This window comes from Nipponia nippon, unplaced genomic scaffold (assembly GCF_047370975.1).
Source record: "Nipponia nippon isolate SJK-2023a ecotype South Korea unplaced genomic scaffold, ASM4737097v1 scaffold_7, whole genome shotgun sequence".
Lineage (NCBI taxonomy): Eukaryota > Metazoa > Chordata > Aves > Pelecaniformes > Threskiornithidae > Nipponia > Nipponia nippon.
In genome coordinates, this window is record NW_028262391.1 from 19,426,417 (window position 1) to 19,451,707 (window position 25,291).

The 25,291-nt window shown below is 40.5% G+C and overlaps 2 protein-coding genes across 23 annotated transcripts in view; one reads left to right on the top strand and one right to left on the bottom strand.

Annotated features, from left to right (window-relative positions):
- Positions 1-15,051, top strand: part of COL4A4 (collagen type IV alpha 4 chain) — a 79,436-nt gene extending 64,385 nt beyond the window's left edge. Inside the window, exons 38-47 of the mRNA XM_087739737.1 lie at positions 537-608; positions 1,394-1,522; positions 3,383-3,490; positions 4,381-4,536; positions 5,209-5,307; positions 6,492-6,623; positions 8,739-8,855; positions 9,599-9,787; positions 11,541-11,827; positions 12,433-15,051. Of these exons, the coding sequence (XP_087595863.1) occupies positions 537-608; positions 1,394-1,522; positions 3,383-3,490; positions 4,381-4,536; positions 5,209-5,307; positions 6,492-6,623; positions 8,739-8,855; positions 9,599-9,787; positions 11,541-11,827; positions 12,433-12,696 (1,553 nt within the window). The 3' untranslated portion in view covers positions 12,697-15,051. The remainder of the gene's footprint in view (positions 1-536; positions 609-1,393; positions 1,523-3,382; positions 3,491-4,380; positions 4,537-5,208; positions 5,308-6,491; positions 6,624-8,738; positions 8,856-9,598; positions 9,788-11,540; positions 11,828-12,432) is intronic.
- RHBDD1 (rhomboid domain containing 1) overlaps positions 1-25,291 on the bottom strand; it is a 108,978-nt gene that overhangs the window by 33,047 nt on the left and 50,640 nt on the right. For 16 of the 22 annotated variants that reach the window (XM_087739754.1, XM_087739751.1, XM_087739755.1 and 13 more), the window contains one exon: positions 22,704-25,094. The exons of 2 other annotated variants lie outside the window; for them this stretch is intronic. In XM_087739754.1, the coding sequence (XP_087595880.1) occupies positions 24,976-25,094 (119 nt within the window). In that variant the 3' untranslated portion in view covers positions 22,704-24,975. Of the gene's footprint in view, positions 1-9,615; positions 9,751-22,703; positions 25,095-25,291 lie in introns of those variants that run through there. 4 more of the 22 variants (XM_087739762.1, XM_087739763.1, XM_087739758.1 and 1 more) reach the window with 4 other exon arrangements.

Consider the following 25,291-nt stretch of genomic DNA (forward strand, 5'->3'; position numbering starts at 1 on the left):
GAAAAGAAGCCAGGTGAACATTTATTTCTTTCTAGTGCAGCTAGGTTAAATTGCCCTTACATTTGCAACAGAAGCTGTGAAGAAGTTCCAGCTTTACAGTTATTTTAGGTGGTGTCTGCATCCCAGTCACGTGGTCATGTAGTGATAACGCAGCTAACTTTGGACTAGTTGATCACATGTAGCAGTAGTAGTCTAGCCACAGACACGAGGTTCTCTATAGAGTAAATTAGCCCATACTGAGCTTCCTGCTGCTAGCTGCAGTATAGAAATACCTAAAGGATTAAAAGGTATGTTTTCTGATTGCTTTGATGTGAAACTGCATTATGATTGCTATTTTCAGATTTCTTATGTTTTCCTTTCCCAAAAGACTGCACTCAGGTGCAATGTGATCATGTCTTCAGTTGCCAATAAGAATCAAATTCAGCAAGTACCCTATCCTGAGCCAGAATGTGTTGTCAGAAAAAAAACAGCATAATTTTTAATTGTGACTTTAAAGGATTATTGTGGCACCCAGTCATGCCTGTAATACCTCTCAGGTCTTCCTGGACTGCCCGGACTGGATGGCTTGGATGGACTAAAAGGTCAAAAAGGTTCTGCAGGAGCTGCAGGTAAAGGAGGGAAATAGCTACGTGGAACAAAGTCTTCTCTTAAATGACTGAATGTGCAAGGAATGATGCACGTTATTTTGGTATTTGCCTTGCCCAGAAGATATCATTAAGGCTCAGACTAAACTTTCAAACAGAATCTGAAGTATGCCTAATGACTCACCTGCAGTTATTTGTGGGGAAAACTTTAAAACCTCCATTACTCAAATAGTTTTGTTGGAACCTTTCAAGGCTGTTTATAAAATGAAAATGTTCAGCGCAGATGATTCAAAGTAGAGCCAAGTCTTCAGGTTTTTTATATGTAAAAGATAAAACTAACAAATTAAAAGGAGACTTATGAAATCCCAGCCCCATTAAAGTCCATAGGATTGTGCCACAAACTTAAGAGGAACCTGGATTTCACTCACGCTGATCTATTTGCAACTTTCAAAAGGTGCTTTTGAAGCAGTATTAAAAAACAGTGCTCACCATCTATCTAGAGATTACAAATTTATGCTGATAGAAAATTAAATTTAGGACCGTGCAATCAGTTTACATTTCAAGTTACAGACAATAAAGACACCATATACAATAACCCCTGAAGAAAAAAAGCAAAGAGATGACTTTCTTTGAAAGAGATGAATTAGGGCCAGATTCAACAAAACTCTATCCAGCTTCCAAGAGAGAACCAGAAAAATAGCACTAGGCAACCCTTGCAAGGAGGAACATCTGCAGCTGGTATTTCTATTCTGCACATCTGTATTTGTACTCACTGTAAGCTTTATGTACATAATTGTTTTCCTATAAAGGTCAAAGTGAAACAGGGCCCCCAGGATACTTGGGAGAACTTGGACCAGAAGGAGACAGAGGTGAACCTGGATGGCCTGGTATTTCTATTCCAGGCCCCCCTGGAGAAAGGGGATTCCCAGGATTCCCAGGTAAGAAAGGGTTTTCTCCTTAGTGGTGCCCTGCAGAGTTGAAATGAAGTTCATACAGGCTCTTCCCCTGGTTAATATGAACATTAATACATACCCAGAAGATTCCCTCCTTAAAAACATTTCTGTTGCAATAACATGACGATGTTTCCTGAGTAGATACAGAGACCCCAGTATTTCTTGTTTATTATGTTACAGGAGAGGAAAGAATGAGAACAGAAAATGATGGACTTGGACAGACTCAGGGAACTGCTAGGTGGAGCTGCCTCTTGGGAAGAAATTCCTGAAGAAAAAGAGTGCAGGAGATCTGGTAGTCACAGAAATATAGTAAATCTGTCAACTATTCTGATGTAAATGCAAGATGGAACTGTATCACAAGATTGCTATGATAATATTTAAGAGCCTCGGTGATACAGGAATTGCATAGAAATAGGAAAAAGCAAATGTTTGAGGAAAGGCCACTAAGAAGGTTAAGAGATTGGAGCATCTGTCAATGAGGAGAGGCTGAGGGAGCAGGAATTGTTTAGCCTCCAGGAGAGAAGGCTCAGGGGGGATTTTATCAATGTGTATAAGCACCTGATGGGAAGGACACGGAGACAAGATTCTTCATAGTGGTATCGAGTGACAGGGCAAGAGGCAATGGGCACAAACTGACATACAGGAAATTCTACTTAAATATAAGGAAAAGTTTTGGTTTTGCTGTGAGGATAATTGAATACATGAACAGGTTGCCCAGAGAAGTTATGAAGTGTCTGTCCTTGGAGATACTCAAAACCTAGCTGGACAGAGTCTTAGGCAACCCGCTGTAGCTGACCCTGCTTTGAGGAGAGGGTTGGACTAGGAAGTCTCCAGAGGCTCATTCAGGCCTCAGCAATTCTGTGATCAGAAGTGACATTAGCTTTACCAAACCTTGCCACAATGTCACATAACACAGAGAAGAAAAATAGTGGAGGTGAATTCTGGTGGCGTGAATTATTCTACAATGAAGACGCAGTCATTTTTCTCAATTCAGTTACTAGTTAGTGAATGTCAACAGAATGGTGCTGTTGAGGAAAAAAGAGAAAAAGTTTAATTCTAAGATGTATTAATGCTGCTTGACATAGGATGGGCAAGGCCTCCCATGGTATACTGTGTCCAGCTTTGACAAATTAGGGAGAACTCCCTAGAGAGTAAATGGAAGGATGGGGTCGAAAACAAGACTGAAGAAACTAGATTTGTTTTTTTTGTGAAAAAGAGAAGGCAACAAAGTGCAACACGTGTGCTAACAAGCTGCGACTATTCAAAAGTGTTAATGCAGAGGATGGTAACCCCTAACCCTTCCTGCCTGTCACATGTAAGGGCACTAACATCTTATTTAGCAAAAATCCAGATTAAGATTTTTTTTTATTAGGAAAAAAATACATTTAAGACTAGCAAGCTCATCTTGTTCATTGAGGTTTTTAGGAAATGGCTGAACTCACTTTTGCTAGGAACAATCTGTGAATACTTATCCTGTCCCAGGCAGAATGATTTCATAGTCCCCACTCGTCTTGCATTTTTACCATTTCTCCCATTGTTAGAATTCAGGAGAAGGCGGCTATTTGTGGCAATATGCCAATGTGTGATGATGCACTCTTTAGTTTAAGTAGATTTTATGGCAAGAATTAAAAAATTTAAAAAGATAACAAATATTTTTACTTCTACAAGATGTCTTCATTAGCCTAATCACTGGTATGTTCAATATACAAGTGAGAGCATACATTACCTCCATGACTTCACATGTCAGCATTCTTTTCGTTAGTAACTTATTTCTATAATCTAAAAAAAGCCTCAGGTTTTTTTTTTCTTTCCTTTTTTTTTTTTTTTTTTAATGTGATCCCTTAGGTAGAAGAGGACCTGTTGGACCCACTGGACCTATGGGAAGATCTCCTGATAGTGCTTCTCCTGGTCCTCCAGGTGATCAAGGACCACCTGGTTTAGATGGCATCAGAGGTATTAAAACCAAAAATACCAAATTTGATCATGTAAAAAGCCCCTGAGGCTACTATGAGTCACTGGCTTTCCATCTGTGGAACAATGTATAAAAGTGCACAGGAAACAAAGAAACCAACGAATACCTCAGCGAATACACAGAGAAGTGAACACTGGATAGATCACAAGAGCAAAGATAAAATACAGATCTCCAGATTCAGTTTTCTGGCCTGTATAGTAATTCTGTACAAGTCCTGCTGCTACAACGTATCTCGATTTCCACAGAAGCAAATAGAAATAAGATTACTGACCTGTCTTCCTGGCAAGAAGGATAAAACACATTGTCTGGAAGCCTGTCATTGTTAGTAAACCCACAGAAAGCTTTCCAATCTAAATCCAGTCCTGGGAAAGCTAAAGCTGGCAACTCTTTTGTAAGCATTTATATAGACCTCACTTCTGTTACAAGCAGGGGTTGCCAAGGGATCCAATCAATTCCTATAGATTCTGGTCCTCAAATGGAGCTCTTTCAAGTTGTTATGATCCCTTACATGAAGTATTATCTGAACCCTTCCTTACCCAGTACGAAGACTTCCTTCCTGTTGGGAAACGAGATGGAGATTGGAAGGGTAAGCCACACTATAATAAATATAGAGAAGGAGTGTCTCAGTGCACGTAACATTAACTTGCCACCTTTTGCTTGCACAAAATCTACATAGTTTTGGGAGCTATTCCTATTATTGCCTTCCTTACAATGCCTTGGACAAAGGCTAATGCTGATATTTCCAAAAATATGCAAGGGCTGTCCTAGGTCCCAGGGAAAAAACCCAAAAGCAAAAAACACAATGGAACATGGCTATTTTTGGATGTTTATACTTCGTGCATATATTAAGAATGAAGTTCTTTTACCATAGGTCAGCCTGGGAATCCTGGTCCTCCTGGAGAGACTATCTTTGTACGAGGAGATCCAGGTGATACCGGTATTCGAGGGGCACCAGGTAATCCTGGGCAGCGAGGGCAACAAGGAGCCAGAGGTCTTCCAGGGAACCAAGGAAGAAGAGGCCCAAAGGGTATGATCTGAGATGTTTTTAACTCGCGTGTGCACTTGTGCCCAGCCCTCTGCAAGTGAGCCTTGGGCACAGGGGATTGCCATTGGAGGCTGAGCCAGGCAGGAGAGGTAGGCTGGACATTTTGTAGCTCTGCCTTGTTACCTACAGATTACATAGGGCTGGGGTAGAAGGTCAGAGTAGAGCCAGATTCACATATACTGCTTCCAACAACTTGTTGGATGACTCCCCTACCAACCTGAGAATGAGGCAGTAAAACTTTTGAGTCTGCCAGATAAAGCAAACCTTGACCTCTCTGCAGGGGTCATGAGAAACTACAGAAGATGCAGATGTGTTTGAACTAACACAGAGTCTCACATCTGCGCCGTATCAATAGCTTTGGGCTTTCAACAGATTTTTTAGTTTGAAAACAGGAATCTAGATACTCTGCTTCTTCCACACATTGTGTGTGTCTATACCAATCCCTTCCAATCTCTACAAAAAGAAAAGTCATAAATTTTAAGTCAGTTCAAGACCAGGGAGAGAAGAGGAAAATGTGCATTTCTTTCTGGGAGACAGCAGAGTTGAGCTGTCCCAAGCATTTTTTGTTACTCAAGCAGCCAGACTTCATCTTATTTATGTGTTCACCTTCTTGGAATGCAACCACATGTAACTGCACAACTGCTTGCTTTCCAGGTCCTATGGGAATCCATGGACCACAAGGTCCACCTGGTGCTATAGGACAACCGGGAGACCAAGGTTTTCCGGGAAAACCTGGTCCCAGAGGTCCCACAGGTACTTACGAACCTGTTGCTCATTGTCACTCAATTTTAACTGTAATCTTTCTGTTCATATATAATCTTACTAACGTTTACTTGCATACAGACAACTTAAACAATCTCAGAAAAAAACCCAACTTGATTTCTCATTTGACGCGTAAAAATTTCTGAACTATGTATTTGTTTCTAATGTCACCTCATGTAAGTGATTTCAGTTCTCATTCCATTCTTTACTCTAATTTACATGCCTGAAACTTGTTTCTACCTGCACCACAATGGCCGCAATCTGCTTTCCTTCCTGAAATCCTTCAGGTTTCATAGGTAGGTTCATGACTATTGATTAGTGTTCTTTTCATGTGGGCTTCCTTCTGCATAGATACATTGCACTCTTACTAGAAGGTATTCTTGGCTTGGCTGGTAGGAACAGTAGATACCGCTACAACAACATAGTTCTAATAGATTTTTCACATAAATAGCTAGCACTTCCAAGCAGACAGATATCATGATAATGCTACATTGAGAAGTCTCATGCTATGACGTCAGACCTGTAAAACACACTTGTTTCAAATTATCATTTTGGTTTTTGTTGTCACACAAGATGCTTTCTAACCAAAAACTTAGCAAAAGCTTGAATCCTAACACTGGATTACTACAAACACTGAACTCTTAATCTGACTAAATTGATCCGATTCTGATTTTGTTCCAAAATGCAAATAGCCAATAGCTCCCAGTAACTTTCAATACATAAAATGTGGCCATTCTTTATTTTTTATTATTATAATTCTTTTAAATGGATATTGTGGGTTAGCTTCTTTGGCCTGCTTATTGATGGTTTTGCAGCTACAGAATAGGCAAAGTACTGTACGTCTTCACATGTGCTAAGGTGTTTGCACTGAAGCTCGGTAGACTTTAGGCTTTAACTTAAATCAGTTTGGGGCATATTAAGACAGAAACTGTACACCAAATATTTGAAACATATCAGCTAGCATATACTTGCTAACACATGCTTGCCATGCTGTTAAATGCTGTGCTAAAAGACCAAGAGTAAAATGAAAAGCAGTAAGACTCAATAATTCAAGATTTTAAAATACTTAAAGTATACACTTGAATAGCAAAACCAGCTAACAGTTATGTTGATTTTTCCCATGGGAGCTATTAGCCAATCTTCTGTCTAATTTACTTTCCTGTTACACATTCCAGGTGACCCTGGTGAACCAGGAAAAATAGATGATTCATGCCCTGCAATCCCAGGGCCTCCTGGGGAAGCAGGGCAAAGAGGAGACGATGGCTCTGTAGGATTACCAGGGCCCACAGGCCACCCTGGACCCCAAGGTAAGCTTGTGTTTTGAAAGCTTGGGTATCTGTTTTAGCCATTTAGACAACCAATTGAAAAGGCTCAGAGTGTCAGTGTTACTCCTCTATGTTCTACTGTGTCTCTTCCCCTTAAACAGTCTCCAGAAACAGTAGTGGGCTGGTTAATGCTGAGGATGATGGATCAATATAGCTGAACCAGGCTGCTTGAGCCTGCCTGCACTGCATCCCCTTTTCCTAGGCCAGGAAGGGCAAAAGCATCAGGCACTGTTGAGAAAAGAGTTCTTCAAATGGTGTTTTTCCTTTTTACCAACAAATGAAAAAGCAATGCCTCAAACCACTCCTATCATTTGGACAGGTTATATTTGGAGGATGCTAAAAATATACATGCTTTAAAATTTGGCAATAATGAATCACAAAGTTCTGCTAACCAAAGTCCTAAAAGGACACTGAAGTCAGAGAGCTAGCTACAATGGCACTTTTTATCTGTTAGAACACGAAAAAGTTACCACAAAAGAAAACCGACCAAAGAGATCTTATAAAAGAGGTGGTGAAAGACTGAAACATTCTTCTGATAGATAAAAAGAAAACAAGGGTGATGCTGACACTGATGATTCTTACAGAGTGGCCATCTTCATAGAAATATAGCATAGCGTGTCTATGTAGTGTCTTCAGTTTAGGTTGTGTCTAAATGTGGTGTCTTCAGTTTAGGTAGTGGAATCCCTCACGTGATTTTAGATATTTCGTACTTGGGAAATCAAAGTTTGCTGCAATGACTGCACTGGACATCCAATGTCTGCAGAGAGAAGATGCATGCATTTCTCCTAGGAGATTCCCTGCAGTAGTCATTCCCTTCATGAAAGTGAACACAAGGCAATTTTCAGCGAACTATCTAGTTTTACATATCTTAATTAATTTACCAACTAAAAGGTGTTTCTGAGGTTGAATTGCTGTGTTTCCATTATATACGTCATTAAAACAGTTTCTGTAAAACCAGATGATACAATGATACATACTCTCACTGGTTTTATGAAAGAAACGCTTACTAATGCTTTTCCTTTCATTAAGATAGCAGGATTCCAATTTTCTCCCAGCTTGGAAGGCAAACTGGGGGTTTTACTGGCAAAAGAATGCATATTACTAAAACTTCAGCGTACTTGAGCTTTAGCAAAATAACTATGCAACCAACACTGGAAAGCTGTTAAATTGTTTTGACTAGTTTAAATTTTCTCAATGAATCTAATAAAAAGTAACATAGGGAAATTTTGAATGTTGCGAGACAGCCTTGAGTTACTCAGTCTGCAGGTTAAATAGCAAAATTTGCAAGGAATGAAACACACACCACTAATGAGAAACAACCATGGTGCTAGAGAAACATACTCATCTGAGTACCACTACCAGTGCTCATCTTTTACCAAAAGAGGAAGAACACTGCTGAGTGCAGTAATACCTGACAAGTGTAACTTCATTCAATTCAGATTGTGTTTAAAGCAGCCAGTGAACAGGACCATCACTATCTGTGCCCTGCATATGAGACCCATCTTTTACGGTCACACTGTAACAAGGCCACACCTTGTTATCTGCTAATGTATAAAAATGCATGTATATATGAAAAATATAAAAAGGCGAGGCCATCAGGAGTCTAAAAATGTCTTTACCCTTCCCCACTGGATGTAGTCCAATCCTGCAGTCCCTCCCTGTTCTGTAAGCACTCCAATATATGCATTACTTCACAGGAAGTTCAGTACATGTTTAAAGGCTTTGCCGAATTGGGTTCTAAAAGCTGAAGGCCTGCCACAGGATGAGTTATAACTCATTACACGGTACAGATACTGATGGCAATTCTGCAAGAGGCTTGTCATGATAATGGTTGTTAGTGCTTTGATTTCAACTGTAAATCACACAAGTTCTGTAGAGAGGACATAAAACCTTATCAGCAGACTAAAGTCGTGCTTCTGAGCTACTGCCGTGGTCACAAGGTGAATAAGTTGTGAAGAGAATTCCCAGCAGAGAGCAGTTCTGCACCTCTCTGTCAGTTCTGCTGACTGGCCCTTTGCATGCTGTGTATGTTTGGAAAATGTATAACTTTTAAATGCAGCCATATGAAGGGAAAGTGCATACTTTGTATTTATCTAGGAAGAAAAGGTGAAGAAGGGTCACGTGGCCTGCCAGGTCAAGATGGTTTACCTGGGGCACCTGGACCGCCAGGTGACCAGGGGAATAGAGGAGAGCAAGGATATGCCGGGCCACAAGGTAAGAACGGAACATGACTTTTGGGTGAGAGACGTGTGAGATGATGCACAGCCTAACTTTTCTCTCTACTCCCCCAATTCACACATGGATACATCCACCTCTAGCCTGAGATACCACACCACTTCTTTCCCCCTCTCAGTTCAAGCACTGATAGTGACATTTGTGAATCATTTCATAACACATAAAAAGACCTATCGGAAAAAAATTTATCGCAGCATCCATTATTAACCAGAAAGGCAATTAACCACACATGCTTAAACACCATATATCAATAGGTATGCATTTCTGAGTCAGGGCTAATGGTGCAACTGTCTGTGAGTAATTAAAATTGTATTTTAACTGTGACTGCTGTTTAATAAATTAATGGTTTAATACATATGTGAGGAAAGGGCATCGACTGTTACTGCAGAGATTGAAATTCAGTCCAGACAAGCCATCCCAGTGAGTAAGTCTGAGAAATCATTGCCCACCTCAGTTCATTTCTTAATCCATACAGCACAGGACCGAGGCACAACAGAAAAGCCAACTGTCAAGCATTCAGTGGCAATCTAGTTCATTTCTCTCCCATAAGAAGGATAACATGAGTCCACTGCTGTCTTTATTGCCCGTGACAACCTGTGAAGTTGTATTATATTCAGTCAGGAACCCCTCGCCAAACACTTAAATATAGTAAAAAATAGAAGTTCACACTAGCTATGTGTTCATACAAGTAAATTTATTTTACCTTTTCTCCTACGTATAAGGTCCACCTGGCCAGACCGGTATCCCAGGACCACCAGGCCCCCATGTTAGATCTGCAAGTGGATTCTTGCTCGTCCTTCACAGTCAGTCGGACAGAGAACCACTCTGTCCACAAGGGATGCCAAAATTATGGACTGGCTATAGTCTGCTCTACCTGGAAGGACAAGAGAAAGCTCATAATCAAGATCTTGGTATGTGTTGTAGTACATCATTGCTCTCCAGTTAAGGTCTGATATGGTGTGATCTGTACAATGAAAGGCAAGTTAAATGGAGCACACTAGAGAATCATCAATTATTTATTTTCTACAGACTCAAAACTAATTTACACCAATTATAATGAATTTGGTTACGCTGCCCTATTATGTGACCTATTTAAAACGGCTTTCTGCTGCTGCGCAGTTGAATGAAAAAAGTATTTCTACCTCTAAGTAATTTTTAATAGCAGTCGGAGAGGTGAGTGGTTTATTTCACTCATCCTGACTAGTCATTTTAGGCTGTCTTTGAACTCACTGGAGAGATTTTCCTAGATCAGGAATCTCATTTGGCCACTCTCAAATAACTCCATGGAGGATCTGCTCCTTTTTACTGTTGAGACAGCTTGGGAAAAAGAGCTGGTTAAGTTCAGTGGTTACAGTTGGATAGTGTACATAAGCTTTACAAATAAAACGATGCATCTTGTGTCCACCAGAATTGTGTGCTTTTAAGAGTCAGAAGCTAGCATTTTTTTGGAAAAGACAGAGCCAAATTTCTCCCAAAGACAGCTCCTTTTGGTGTCTTGGGTCATTTTTCTACAATTCTGACTAAAATTAGCTGTCTAAATAAACTGCCTGACTTGCAGCCTGAGAAACTGATTGGCAGCCATTTGCACAGAAGTAGTTTCCTAAATTCTTGTTGACTTGTTATACAAGAGGCATAGAAGTCTCCTAGGAGGAAAGATCAAGGACCTAATAAGCTGGACAAAAAAAGAAGTGTTTAAAAGAGCAATAAAAAGAGATATTTTTAGTACAGCAGTGCTGTTTTGAAATGTTTTCACTATTGTGTGCTTGGCATTCCCCAGGAGAGCCAGTTGGTAACAGAATGCCTTATAACAGCAGTGAAAATAAGATTCAAAGAAAATAAAGTCCTTGTTTCCTGTGACCAGTGTGTTCTTTTTGCAGGCATTTTCCCTACTCAGGCTACTCCAGATGCTTTATTAGTACTGGAATGGAATATTATCAGTGATAAACAAAACTGGCTTCTGTACAGAAATGTCGTATGTCTTTAGAGGCGGTATTAGGGTTTTGGGGCATTAAAGACATAATACATCACACACAAAGTTCAAGGCGGAACATACATGCAGTGATTATTATTGTTAACTAAATAGGTCATCATGAAACTGTTCTAAATTCAGTTCTGGAAGAAGAACTTCACCGCTGAAGTATGCACTAGGCACTTCTTGATTCCCACTGATGTCTGCCTGATGAGAACAGCTGCTGAGATTTCAGCTCAATGCACTGGTAGCAACGGCTTGTCGTACTTTACAAAAATTTTCTATTTATCCGCATTGGCATTTGGTTTCTCACTGCTCCTAATGAGTTTGTAAATAGCTGATCTTCTTTTAAACCAGCCACCACCTCGTGTCTAATTTATTTTTCAGCGTTGGCACAGCTAAGAAATTTGTTATCATAACTGTTTCCCATGGTGACAAACCATATCATCTTTAAAGACTGGATTGTGACCCAATTAGATATTATTGGTCAGAGGAAGATACTTATTGGTAAAAAAAAAATCTCTCAATTTTCAATATAACTAGCGATTTTGGTAAAGAGCCCGGGAGGTTTAAGATCTGTGAATAATGTAACTCCTGTTAAGATATATAGTTTTGCGGCAACATTGGCCAGAATACTATTTTCAGCTTACCTAGCAAGAAGTGGAGTAATTTTCATCATTTGTTATTATTTTCAGGTCTGGCAGGATCTTGTCTTCCTGTGTTTAATACCATGCCCTTTGCTTACTGTAATATCAACCAAGTTTGTTACTATGCCAGTCGAAATGATAAGTCTTACTGGTTGTCAAGTGCTGCTCCTTTACCAATGATGCCACTCTCTGAAGAAGAAATACAGCCATACATAAGCAGATGTGCTGTATGCGAGGCCCCGGCCCAAGCGGTAGCAGTTCACAGCCAAGATCAGTCAATTCCTCCCTGCCCAGTGAACTGGAGGAGTCTTTGGATAGGATATTCTTTTTTGATGGTAAGAGTCTGGGCACGTGATCATTTATAGAAGTTTCTTTCATACAGCTCTTGCATTCCAGAGGTTCAAAGATTTTTAGCTCTGAAAAGTAAACTATCCAATGTCTAGCAAACATTAAAAAGGAAGATTCACAAAAAGAAACAAGACGAGGGCGAGTTCCAAATTGCAGAACTCGGCTGTAGCTGTATACACTAAAGTCATAGCCTTAAGCTACACATCTCTTAAAATTACAAAGATTTTGCTTGCTTGTCTTTAATAAACTATGGGATTTTCGTGTACAAAGACACACTTTTCAGAATTAGAGGCCCAGGTCTTTTTAATGCCATCCTCTAGTTACACTTGGAGAAGTTTAGATAACAGCATTGTCTATAATCAACCTGGAGTACTCTTCAGTTTGATAAATACCAGAAAAATAAGTCAGCTGGCTCTAGACATTTGAGATTAACTCATTACAGAGCAAATTAAGATTTTCCCCAGCAAAGGAAGCTTACTCTGACTTAAGATCACCAAAAATAGCACAGTTAAAAGCAAATAAAGTCAAAAAAAGACAGATCAACATAATTTTTTCATGCACAGTTATCAAGTTCTTTCATTGTTCTTTCCAGCACACTGGATCTGGTGATCAGGGTGGTGGACAGTCCCTTATGTCACCTGGAAGTTGCCTAGAAGACTTCAGATCAGCACCATTCATCGAATGCCAGGGCCAGCGGGGAACGTGTCAATTTTTTGCTAATGAATACAGTTTCTGGCTAACAACCGTGATGCCCGAATTGCAGTTTGCGTCAGCCCCCCTGTCAGGAACTCTTAAAGAAGGACGAGAGCAGAGGAAAAAAATCAGTAGATGCCAGGTATGCATGAAGCATGGCTAACAAGCGAAACAAGAACGAACAGCTACAGTGAGGCTTGCGTAAGGATGAACAACGTGCTAAAGGTTTAAACAGTATTTAATATTTGAATATATTTGAAAGCATGCAGCACTGTTCTTTTTGTTTGAATGGATTATAAGACTGAAAGACGAAAGATCTGTTGAGCCTCATCCACCCATGTACACACATCTACAGGTAGTAAAATCTAGTGTAAACAACTTAATTCAAAAAAATGAAACTCTGTCACATTGGAGTCCACTGTCATAATATACAGGTACCAAGGTGAGCTAGGAGGGTTGAATCAAGGCGGGAATACCAAGGAAACCATACTGGTTGTGAAAGACAATGGATTTCCTACCAGAAATGGCATTTACAACAGGAAGAGTATGTGCGTTTATATGGCATATTATAAATATTTATCTTTACAGATACAGATGTGCAAACATACCAATGTCTTAAAGCCCTATAGCTGAATTTCCCAAGCTACAGAAACTTGCACATGCTGTTTCCAAGGGAAGGGGAAAATGTAATTGTTAAAAAAACCCCTCATAATAAAAACAATGAGGATCAAAGTCTTTTACCATTGCAGTACTGAATCAAACTGCAAAAGAACCATTAACTGGGCTTTTATAAGCAACAAAAAGTTGCAGATCCATTTAACAGCAGATTATGTAAGAAAATAAAATTAGCTGAGATGACGAATCCTTAAAAAGCTATATTTATATTCGCAATTAATTTCTAAGAGCAGTTAATTATTAAGCTCCAATCCAAGTAGCTGAAGAAACAAAGCAGTTTCTAATATTAATTGAAAAGAAACAGTAGCATGGCGATAAAATGGGTGAACTTATCTGAGTGATGAATATAAGAAGTGTTAGGACAATTGTCTAGACTGGAAGCTAATAAATTTTGTTCATTTTTTGCTTCTTTTTTTGTAAATACACCACCAAAAAAAGAACCACCACCTTTAAGGTCCTTATGGAATCATAGCTCTAGAGATGCTTTTTATTTTTTAAAGCATTGATTGTCAAAATGTTTATAAGCCAAAGCACTAATCACCTTTTGAAAAAGTTAACACACATTTATACCTCCATTCATTCAGCTATAAAACCAGAACTATTAAACACATATTTGAATCGTGGTGAAACTACTGAAAACACAGATTACAAATGGAGAGTTCATCATGCGCGGAAGGGCCACAAATGCTCCTTTTACCACTTAAATAAGCTACGTTTTACTAGAATGGAATAAAATGTTTTTTCCAGCACTTTTCCTTTCAATTTGTGTTCACTAAGAGAGGTGCCCCCAGCAAACGGATTTTCAGGGAAACCGAGATCCACGTCCAAGAGTCCTAATTCAAAGAAAACTCCCCCTGAAACCACCACAACAGGCTGATCAGCCAATTTAAAAGTTGGATACACAAACTCAAAGAGCAGGAAAGACAGACATTCCAGTCTCGGCCAGAGGAAAATAAAATAGTCAGAGGGTAAATCCACTCAAGTGTAAATACATCAGACTGTGCAACTTCCTTCTGACAAAACCAGCCAGACCTCTCTGATCTGCTGTGCTTACGGCCAACTAGCTCTGCTGCTCTTTCCCCTGGGGAAGGGGCGGGAGCCCTGCTGGGACGCGTCCCGCTCCCCACCTGTCTGGGGGAACGTTTCCCCTTTGGTCCTTGCAGGCCACCGGGACAGGGCACACCTCTCGGTTCACTCTTCAGCAATCCCAGCTGCACGCTGCAGGTCTGGCACGCCACGCAGTCTTTTGAGGAGGGGCTAATCCCTACCGTTGAACTGTATGAAAGAATTTAATCCCCTCTTGCTTCAGGCAGCATCCCACACGCAGGCGAGACTGGCTTTCTGGTTTGAAGTAAAAACCAACGTCTCGAATCCGCAAGGTGCTCAGCAGCTTCGGAGCTTACTCCTGCGAGAAGAAAGCGGCCTGTCGAGAGGAGCACCATGCCTTAGCCACCTGTTCTTTAAGGTGTGCAAACTGTATTTCCAAAAAGGCCACAGCTAAAACCACAACGGGCTGGCAGCTTCAGCTGATGTTCACAGTAGCAGACAAATACCCCACTTCCTCAGGGGATGGCCCCATTTCCTCAGTGGATTTAGGTAATTCCACATTCAGGTCTCATTTATGAGCCTTTCCTGACAGTACTCACCGGCAGCTCAGCCTCTTTTCAGGTTAGAAACTCCCCGGAGAAGCTTTGCTGGAAATATTTACAGTGGGGCTTTTGGTACTAACTGCACTTAGGTAAACAATAAAGAAAACCTTCTACACTATGTTATCGCAAGCTTTGTCATAATAAGACAAGTTGAAGACAAGTAAGATGGAATAAAATGGAATTTTGGAACTGGATCTGTGTTCACCTAACTTGAACGATCACACAGAGAAACCTTAAAAAGCCATTTCCTGGCATTTTACCATCTTGCTCTTTTGTTTGATTTAAAAGCATCATGTAAACCAGTCATGTTTTTCTGTTATTTTGATGCAGAGTTTTTGCACTTGTGCCAGTTACATTTTACTATGTTCTTCAAGAACAGGTTATATAGAAGATGTATTTTTAAGCTACCATTGATAGGTTAAATATTTAATAGGTGTGTAAATTCCTGCTTTATGCTTAGCTGACTCTGTAAGGCATTTGTCAGGAATATTGTACCAATTCAAAATGAAATTGCAGATAAATTGCTTAATATTACAAAGCAAATAAGACAGACCAAAGTATAAAGCAGCATATGCTTTAATTCTGCATTCATTTGTCCAGTGACTATAAGCAGAAAAATAATTGGTTAATTATTCATAGGGGACCTAATTATGAAATTATGCGTGAAAAGGAATAGCTGGAACTGTTCATGAGTAAAAACACTCCTAAAGGCAGTGGCCTTGTGCTAGTCCTTATAGTCCAAATTACCCTTACTATTGCATTCAAGAGCTTTGGATCTTGTGTAGGCCCAGCACAGAAGTGAATTTTATCCTGAACAGCAGGCGGGATATTAATAGCAACACAGAAAATTATACTGGCTACGCTCGGAGGTCATTGGCATTAGAGCCATTTGGGGTGAGCTGCCCAGGAATTAAATGCAGAACCCGTGATTTACAATGAGGAGACTTGCTCGCCCATCACCCTAGCAAGCCGCGGCATCCGTGTGGCTAGGAAGCAGGGAAGGTGCCTGGTGCGAGCTCCTGGCAAACCCTCAGGGCAGCTGTCAGATTCTCCTCTCTCCGTCACATCCCTCCGCATCAGGATTTTTGGAAGATGACTCGTGGAAGACAAATACTGCACAGCCTGAGCCCTGACCTGCTGTCAAGAAATGTGGCCAGTTTTGCTTCGTTTGCTGTTTTTCATAAGACAGGGAAAGAGATGCACAGGCCTAATACTGAAAATGTCTTTGGAACTGAATTTCATCTTTTGCTGTATACACAGCATGTCAAAAGGGAGAGACTAAAGCAAAACTGGAAACGGGTATCACTCATTTTATCACAATGGTGCTGTATTGTAAAAATGATATTTTTAAAGTGTACTTTAAATTCATTTGTGTACAGTAGAATTTCCAGATTTGAAGTCCACAATTCACATGCTAAAAACAGGTATCAGAATGAGGTAACAGAAAAGATGCTTAAACTCCAAACAGAGAAGGTGTTTAGCTGGGGCCTGTGAGCAGACCCAAACTTGCAAGTTACTACGCAAGAGGGGCACCTGCCGCAGGCCAGACCTGCCGCTCCAAGTCCCCTGCTTGTCGTGCGCCGTCACATCGGCAACATCACGTGCGGGGAGCTGCTGAACTCCCGTGGTGAGCTGGCCCTGGCTGGCAGCCAAGCACCTGCCCAGCTGCGTCCCCCGCCCCAGGCAGGACAGGAGAGAAAACAGGAGGAAAAAGAGCAAGAAAACTTGTGGGTCACAATACAGACAGGAAAAGCACTTACCAAGTACTGCTGTGGGCTGAACAGACTCAACTCAGGGAATTTAACTTAATTTATTGCCAATTAGCATAAATATTTAATTACTGATTCAGGTTTTGGGAAACAAGTTGACAAACCTTCAAACACCGGTCCTCCCACTGGCCCAGGCTCAGCGTCACCCCAGACTCCTCTCCGCCCCCTTGTTATTGCCGCAGGTTACCCTCGGTCCCTTCGGTGAGGCAAGAGGTGGTGTGGAGCTTCGGGGACCAGGGGTGGGTTCCAGGTACAAAGCAGTTTCTCTGTGCTGCGCCTTCCTTCTTGCTCTTTTCCTGTGCTCTGGCATTGCTCCTCCATGGGCTGCAGTCCTTTTGAGTACCTGCCCTGGCACGGGTCCTCCAAGGGCTGCCGTCCCTTCAGGGGCGTGCCTGTTCTGCCTTGGAGCACCTCCGCCTCCTCCTAACCTTGGATTCCTCAGATCAGAAAACGGCTTAAAGACTCATTCCCAGAACCGCATTATTATGTGCAACACGTTTAAGCAAAACTGTTCCAGGAATTCTTCCAGGGTAAACTCCTAGCCAAACAACTCTCTCCTACTTTGGCTGGTTCATAAGCACCAGAGGAACAAACAAAAACAGTATCAAAAGAGTCAAAAGCCATAGAATTCTTACAGTCCGCACATTTTTTGCCTGTGTTTAAGGCAAATTAAACAAACCTTTTATCCATCAACCCAAGTTGTTGTTTACTTGTTTGAAAAAGATCCACCTAAAGTTTTAAAGCACCCCATGGAGGAAAAACTAAACTTGATCTGCATGGGGCCTTCTGCTCCCGGTACACAGCTGAAGACTGCCAGTCCCCAATGAGCGTGCAAGCTCCCTAGCACAGCAGGCGAGACCACAGCATCAGCCCTCATCAGTTCCCTACGGACTACCATGATCCAAATTCAGGAAATAAACCGTATCCAGCAGGGAACGAACTTTCTGTTGTTCCACGTGGACCGCTGTAAATAACATCACTTGACACTGGCATCCCAGACTGAAGCCTGGCCTTTTCAGGTCTTACAAGCAATCCTTCAATAACTTAATTGAATTCAACCATGCCATATATAGAAAAAGGCTGCAAATACGAGGACCTCTGTTTTAATGCTTTACATGTATTACAACTGTCTGGGCAAGAAAGAAAAAAACCATTCAAGACCCTGGGGAAGATGTCTAATGGGGAACAGTTGTTTGCAGGAAAAAGGACTGCTCCAAAGCCAGCTGTGAAGTGGAGCAGTCAGGCAAGGACAGAGCTGATCTGCCTTCACTCCGAAATGATAAAAAAATTTCTGACAAGAACTCTGGTAAAAACTTTCCAGCAGGTGAAGCAATTGCTTCATCAAACTGGGGATCTGTTGCGTGACTGGATCCTATTTCAGAAATCAGCATTTTAAACCAACCAGACAACAAAAACAGCCATTGAAATTCTGCGCCCACCTTAACCAGCTGGAAAGCGAGCCAGGTGGAAGAAAAACCATGATCAGCATTCAAACAGATACTGCTCCATATTCATACTTAACAGCTTTCCCCTTTTCTAGTCACTTCACCCAGATGTTCCAGAAGGTACTGGAAGTTCAATCAGAGGTGATATTTTATAAGTGTAAAGAAAAAAACAACTCCACATTTATCATTCTAGAATGAATGCATTAAATAAGCATGGGTCCTCAATATAACGCAGACAACCTTCAGCATCTGTCACCACCTCGTAGCAAATCTCACCTTGTGCTTGACCACAGCGCTCGACTGCTTCTCAAAAGATGACAGCCTTGAGCTGCATGGTGTTTGAAACTCCACATATTTTAATGTTTTCCACAGGTTCAGTGAAGCAGAAATGCGAAACAGTGAGACAAAAATTCTAACCGATTTCTCAACAAAGATATGTAGTAAGGTACCACAGTAACGAACAACCACGGCGTATGACCCCCGAGGGGTTTATAGAAATATTTGGCACGAAGCACTCGAGCCCCAAACCAACATCGTGTTCAGCTTGCTAAAACAACGTTTCAGTACACAGAAAAGCAAGGTTTTTTTCAGAATTTATAGTCTTCCGTGCCCTGATTACAAATGCCACTCCTGTTGTAGGTAGATGCTCCTCCTCGCACAATTCAGCATGATGAAGACAGAGGTGTTTTCATTAGTGGAGATTAAACTTTCTCAGAGGCAGAAAACAATTCTGATGGGAACGGAAGAAATCTGTGTTAGACATGGCTACTCTGAGGCAGCTGCACCTGTAGCTTGTGAGATTTTGCACACTGTATTTTCAAAATGCTAAAGCAAATTATTATTTCCAAATGTTTTAATTTTACCGTGCTTAAACATTTAAGATGCATGTAAAAAGTGAAATAGATGCAATGAATGGTACCAACGTTATAGAACTTCTGGTCATACATAGATAGGTTGTATCTCTGCATATATAATGTATGCCTCCTGATGATGCCGTGCAGAAACTGAGAAGCATCCTGCCTAAAGAAGTGTTTTATCACTACAGCGCCTGCCAAATTAAATGCATCCTTGATCATTTACCCTCTGCCCTACTCATTGCACTTAAATACGTTAACAAAAATACATTTTTATAAGCTAACTGCTCATTCTGGATTTCAGGTCTGTAGATACATGTGGCAGTGAAAAAGGAATGAATAATTTATTTTTAATACGATCAGAAGCCTCAGCTCTAACCAGCAGCAAAACGATGACCTGGAATCCTCCGACACGCAGCAATATACACATACCTGTACTATCCCTGCCCCCGTACGGGATAATGTATGTGTTTCCATAAGCACGTCCTTAAGTGCTGTTTTGAACAGCAAAGCTTTCCAGAATCAAGGCCACTCTGACCTGGGCTCTATTTTTTTTTCAAAATGCTGGGCAAAATGGAAGCGGGAGGTTTGACCCGTGCACACCAGATAGTTTAAAGATTTTCGCAAAAGTTGCTGAATTACATTTTGTGCTGATGTAAATGAGAAACCTTACCAAAATCAGTTGAGTTACATTATTAACATCACGGCTGACTTCAGCTCTTCAAGAAGAACATGATCCACCTGTTAAGTGGGCAAAAGAATACACAATAGCCTTCTCGGATGTAGAACTGCGTACATATATACTTAGTTTGAAATACGATTTTAAAAAGTCATCCAACAGGTCATTCCATACTCATTAATGCTGTACAGATTTAGAAGCCGTTCCTTAACTTGTTACATGGGTAAGGAAAACATGGATTTGCAGAGTGGCCCACCCACGGACAGCTCTTAAATGATCCCTGTAAGGAATCATTTGGTGAAGGACCGACCCTAATCCAACCGTCTCCGCTAAGGCAAGAACATTTACTCTTTACCTGCTCGACAGCCCGTTAGAGATACTTGTTTAGCCTGCTCCAAAAAGACTAAAGGAGGAAATTCCGGAACATCCCTAGCCTATTAGAAAAGTTCACACTCTACATGTTTAGAAATCCTTTGCTTACATTCATTTTGCTGCAAATGAGGCCAATTGCTTCTTGTCAATGGACAAAAGAGATGAACTTATCACCGTTCTGGTGCAGCAGAAGACTGCTATCGTATGTATACTCGATCCTCTCTTTTACTAACCCGTTGCTTTACCATTCTGAGCATGTCATACAAACAAAGATACCCAAACCGTATTAACTTTGTACGGCAAACTGTCCTTCTCCAATTTTCCCAGCTCCTGAAAGAGTAAATGCATATCGGTATTTATTACAAGATTTAGACCCATTAGAAAGCATGATATTCCTTTAGAAACGGTTCTACAACTGAAAGCTGAAAATTGTTAGTATTTCCTTGCCCTCTGAAATCTGGTAACAAATAAGAAATTACCAATTTTTTTTTTCTATACGTAGGAAACAGTAGCTTACAATAAAACCATAAAAGAATTCTATCCTTCGCGTCTGCAGACTGCTTCAAGAAGCCACAGCACACGAACGCGAGTATCTGTTAGCCAGCTGTTTGGCTGAAGTGTGATTCACACTTAGTCATTCCGCGCTAAACAAAAATTGTTACAATTCACCAGCCACAGCATCAGAAGTGAAAATGAACTGCAACACCCATCCCATCCCATCACGACAACAGAAACGGCAGCTGTGCCTGAACTGTTTTTCAAGCCGTTCATTCAAGTTTCGCTCAGATTTGCTGTGAAATCTTCAGACGTTGTACACCTATGAAGTTCCATGGTCTAGACACCAGCAGGAGGTTTAAAGGTTCAACAATTCTTTATTCTTATATTTAACAGTATATACACTGAGCATAGGTGGGTATCATAATTAGAGAGCAATGGATAACAAAAGAAAGTTCCTTTTGTCCTGCAGGCATTTCCAGTCATGTAATTACTACATAGGAGAAAAGGCAAATCATTTTGTCTTTATTTGGTCAGAATAACTATCTCGGACTAACAATGCTCACAGCTGCTTTGCTCTATCTGCAATTTAAGCTCCTTACGTATAAAAAACCTAAGACATCAGCCATAAAGACAGTTGATATAAAGACTCTACCTCTCTCAGGTATGCCCTCTTTCCTCTTTTTGCCTTTTTTAGCCTAAGAGCTATCCAAACTGTGACTTTCTCCAGCTCAATCAAAATAGTCTCCTAGCAAGGTCTGCTTCCATAAAGAATTTCCTTCTCTCCCCAGACACATCATCATTCCATGGACTTTTATATATATCACTAATTTAATGAACCAATCTTTAGGCCTTTTTTTCCTTATCTGCATATACGTGGTATGCACAAATTATATCTAATGATAGGAGTTAAATTCTCCCTTTCACTTTCAAATAAACCCAAACCAAAAAACCCAAAGGCAAAACTTTTCTAAAGCGGCCAGTCCCTTCGCTGTCTCCTACTACATCCTTTATGCCAATGGAGTTCTTGGAGTGATTCTTAGGGGATACGTGAAAATAAACAACCTGGCATTAGTCAAACTTTGTCAAAAATGGACCATGAAAATTCCGGTTTTGATATTCACCAAACAAGCAAGCAAACCTTGTTTGCAAGGTAGCCGCGGAAAAGAAAGCTTCAGGCAGAACGACTTCTCGGAGAGGAGGCTGGTGGAGCAGAACAGACGTGCTCTCCCCCGAACACCTCCCCGAGCACCACGATGTCCATTTAAGGGGGGCAGGACAGACTCGGATCTCCTTTACAGCCGGTACGGAGAACACTATTTCCACCTACGCTCACCTAGCAGAATCTGTCCTGCTCTGGTGTGGCACACCCGTGAGTACTGTTTTCTCTACTTTAAGGGGCATTTTTCCCCCCTTAGGAGAAGTGGTACTGCCAGGAAAAAAGCACACGTACACAAGAATATATAATTTGCCTGGGCTTAAAGACAGGACAGAAGAGGGAAAAGAATTTTAGAAGTTAAACACACTGTTCTTTCACCACATCTTCATTCTGAACTGCAAGAACCCCCTATTTATTAGCAGTAATACGTTAGGTCATTCAACCATTGCATATGAAGAATGCGCCTGTTAACAAGTCTGCTGATGAGGATTAATTAAGGGGGTGGAACTTCTTACACAGCACCTGATCAGAGAGTTTAGAGGAAGTACGAAAAATTCACGAGAAATCACAGCTCCTGCCACAAAGGAACGGAACTTCAAATGCTAAAATATTTTATACAAGATTGCTTTTTCTGAAAGAATCCTAACTTTATGTAGTTAGTCAGGCACTAAGCAGTGTCAGAAAATACACAACGTGGAATACTCATCTGTGTAGGTTGCCCTTAATTTTTGTCCCTGAAGAGAGAAAGTGCGACAGAGCGTATGTTAGGGATTCATTTGCAACTTACATCTACCATCATCAGCGCCCTGAAACCTAAACTGATGGGGGTTTTTTAATGGTAAAAATCCTACTAAGGAATCATTCTGTTAATAAACTTTCCCAAATACTTTAAGTACCAGAACTTTCCAATAATCCAATCCCAAAACTTCCACTAAATTCAAAAGAAACAAAACTAGTCTCGACATAATCAATCTGCCCCCTCAGTAGCACAAGCCTTCATTTCTAACAATACAGTGGAAGCTCTGTAATTTAAAATAAATGCCTTATTAATTACTATAATGAAAAAAGACAGGTTTAAATGTAAAAAAATATTTATTTCAATTTTGCATACAAAAAAAAGTCAAAACAGCCAAACAATTATCAGTACTGACAATTTTTGCAAATATTTAATGGCAAGTATTTCTAACCTCACTTTACAAAAATAAGCGCTTTCAGAACTGTAATCATGTTTTTGATTTTACTGAAGTATTTTTTTGCAGCTGACTAGTGGCTAATCCAGTGGTTTTAAATAATTAAAATAACAGAGCTTAACAGACACAGTAAGTTACACTGAAACTTTTGACCAGAGCGTTAAAGATTAGCCTGAGCAACCAGGGCTACTTCCTCCTCATTTACATATAATTATTACCCACTGAGAAAAACAGGCAAACTGTATGCTGTTTTTTGATACCTATTTTTAGTGAGCATAGAAATTTAGCTAAAAGTACCTGCTATTTTATTCTATGGCTACCGCATATACAGAAAAGCAACCAAGACCGAGAACACAACAAAAACTAGCATTCCTCACGTACCAAGTGTCTTCGAATCTGCCAGCAAACACTTGGCATTGCATTACCAGTGTTCCAACACTACCTGAATGCGTACATCCACAGTCCCATGGCAGTCGTGTCTTTCGGCTCTCAAAACCTTGAGCCACACACCTGGCGTAACAACGGTGTGCTGCTTCTTGGCATAAAAATCAACAAGAGGTATAAGAAGGACGGTGAAAGTGAGAATGGCACAGGAGAGAAGGAACAGCTTGTGCATTTTTCAGCAAACAAAAGCTTAGTTACAACCAGAAGGTGTACTCTTTATTTAAAGAGCATAGTAAAAAAATTAGTTGCAGGATTTTTTTCTGTATGAAAACTAGAGCACTATGTTTTTACATTCAAACTATAACTCCACAGAGAAGTAGACTTCATAAAGCACAGACTGGTGATCACATGTACCTGAAACGAAGCCACTGAACTGCTCATCCTAATGCTCTACTTAATTAGTGCTGAAGAGATTCCAACAGTTCTGTGCCAAAGGCCGATAATCGAATTATTCACGTGCAATCACACCTCTTCAGGACTGAAAATAGTTACAGAGGAGTGTCCCCAATTTCAGAAGAATTTCTGCTATTGTGAGGAAAAAAAGCCCGGGCAATGAGTAATTTTTGAATGATACAAGAACAAAAAACCTTCGGGTTCGTTAGTTAACATCACTGCCTAGGCAGGTGTGCCACAAGCAGGACAGCCACTGCACGACACGCAGCGAGTGGAGGGTCTGTCCAAAGCGACAGCTGAGCTCTCTGGTCTCCTATCAACTGCTCCAGAGCTGGGCAGAGGAATTCTTTCTAGAAAATGAAGAATTCAAGCTAGCCTGTATTTAGGCAAGATCGCCACAAGTCTGCAAACTCTTACTGCTGCTACTGGACGTCAAATGAGACACATATAGAGAAACAGCAGAAATTCTGAAGCTGCATGAAGAGCATATACATGACACAATTTCCAAGCCTTCTTAAAAAGGGAAATACATGCTTTGAAAAAGTAGAAGTTACTAAATAAATATATTCTTGGTATGGCATATCCACCTCCCTTTCCATAAAACTCCTAACAAATTGTTTCAACTCTAAAGGGAAGCATTTTATTTAAAACATAAATATTAAGAAAGGCTTTAGGAAATAATAAGGAGTTACAACTCAGTTTGATCACATACAAGCTCTAGATAAAATGGCACGTTTCAAGGAAGACTGCAACACTAAAGGTTGTATTAAATAACTCCTTAGGGTAAGGATAGCTGCAACTATTTTTCACACAGTTTGCAAGACTGCTGAAAAGCTTAAGCCTAGACTCATATGATCTAGCTGTTGTCATCAAAGCAATCTTTTCAATTCCCAAAACAGCTGGTCATCACAGATAAACAGAGACAAGTTTGTAAGGAAAAATGGCATAGTTCTACAATTGTATAAAAAAAAGTAATGTTTTTTTCATCTGTGATGAATGAAGAAAACCTGAAGTCTGACAATACCAGCAGTCAAAAAGCCAAGGAATTCTTGAAGAACTTCAGAAAAAAAGACAGTTTGGTAAAACCATCAGTCTTCTTCCATATTTAAGGTGCACTAAGACAGAGACTGCCAAAGATCGCGTTTTGATTCCTATCTCACGCTTTTTACGCAAGTTCCAATTTTGAGCCCGAACTCACAAAATCCTCCGCAGTCTTACAACTAGTGGTAAAAAAATTGGGAAAATATTACAAACAAATGTGCCAATATTTTGGTAACTCTGAATAGCACTTTACAATTTCCATCAACACCTGCCAACTTCATCGTCTCTCAAACCTACGAAGCCTTTGCCTTCTTATGTCCTCTTCTGAATGCTGCTCAGGTGGAAACCAAAAACCATAGGGTCGCCGCTCATTATTATACGTTGCTCCACCAACATCTACAAGACACAATGAGAAACAACTGTTATTTTGTTCTGTAATATGAGAAAAATGCACATATATCCTATAATCCAAAGCATCACAACACAAAGGAAACAGCGAGTTCAGTGTTTCCAATTCTGATGGTTTCAGGGCAATCACAACTTCCAGCAACTGCTCAAAGACACTGAAATTAAAAAAAACCAACCAACCAACC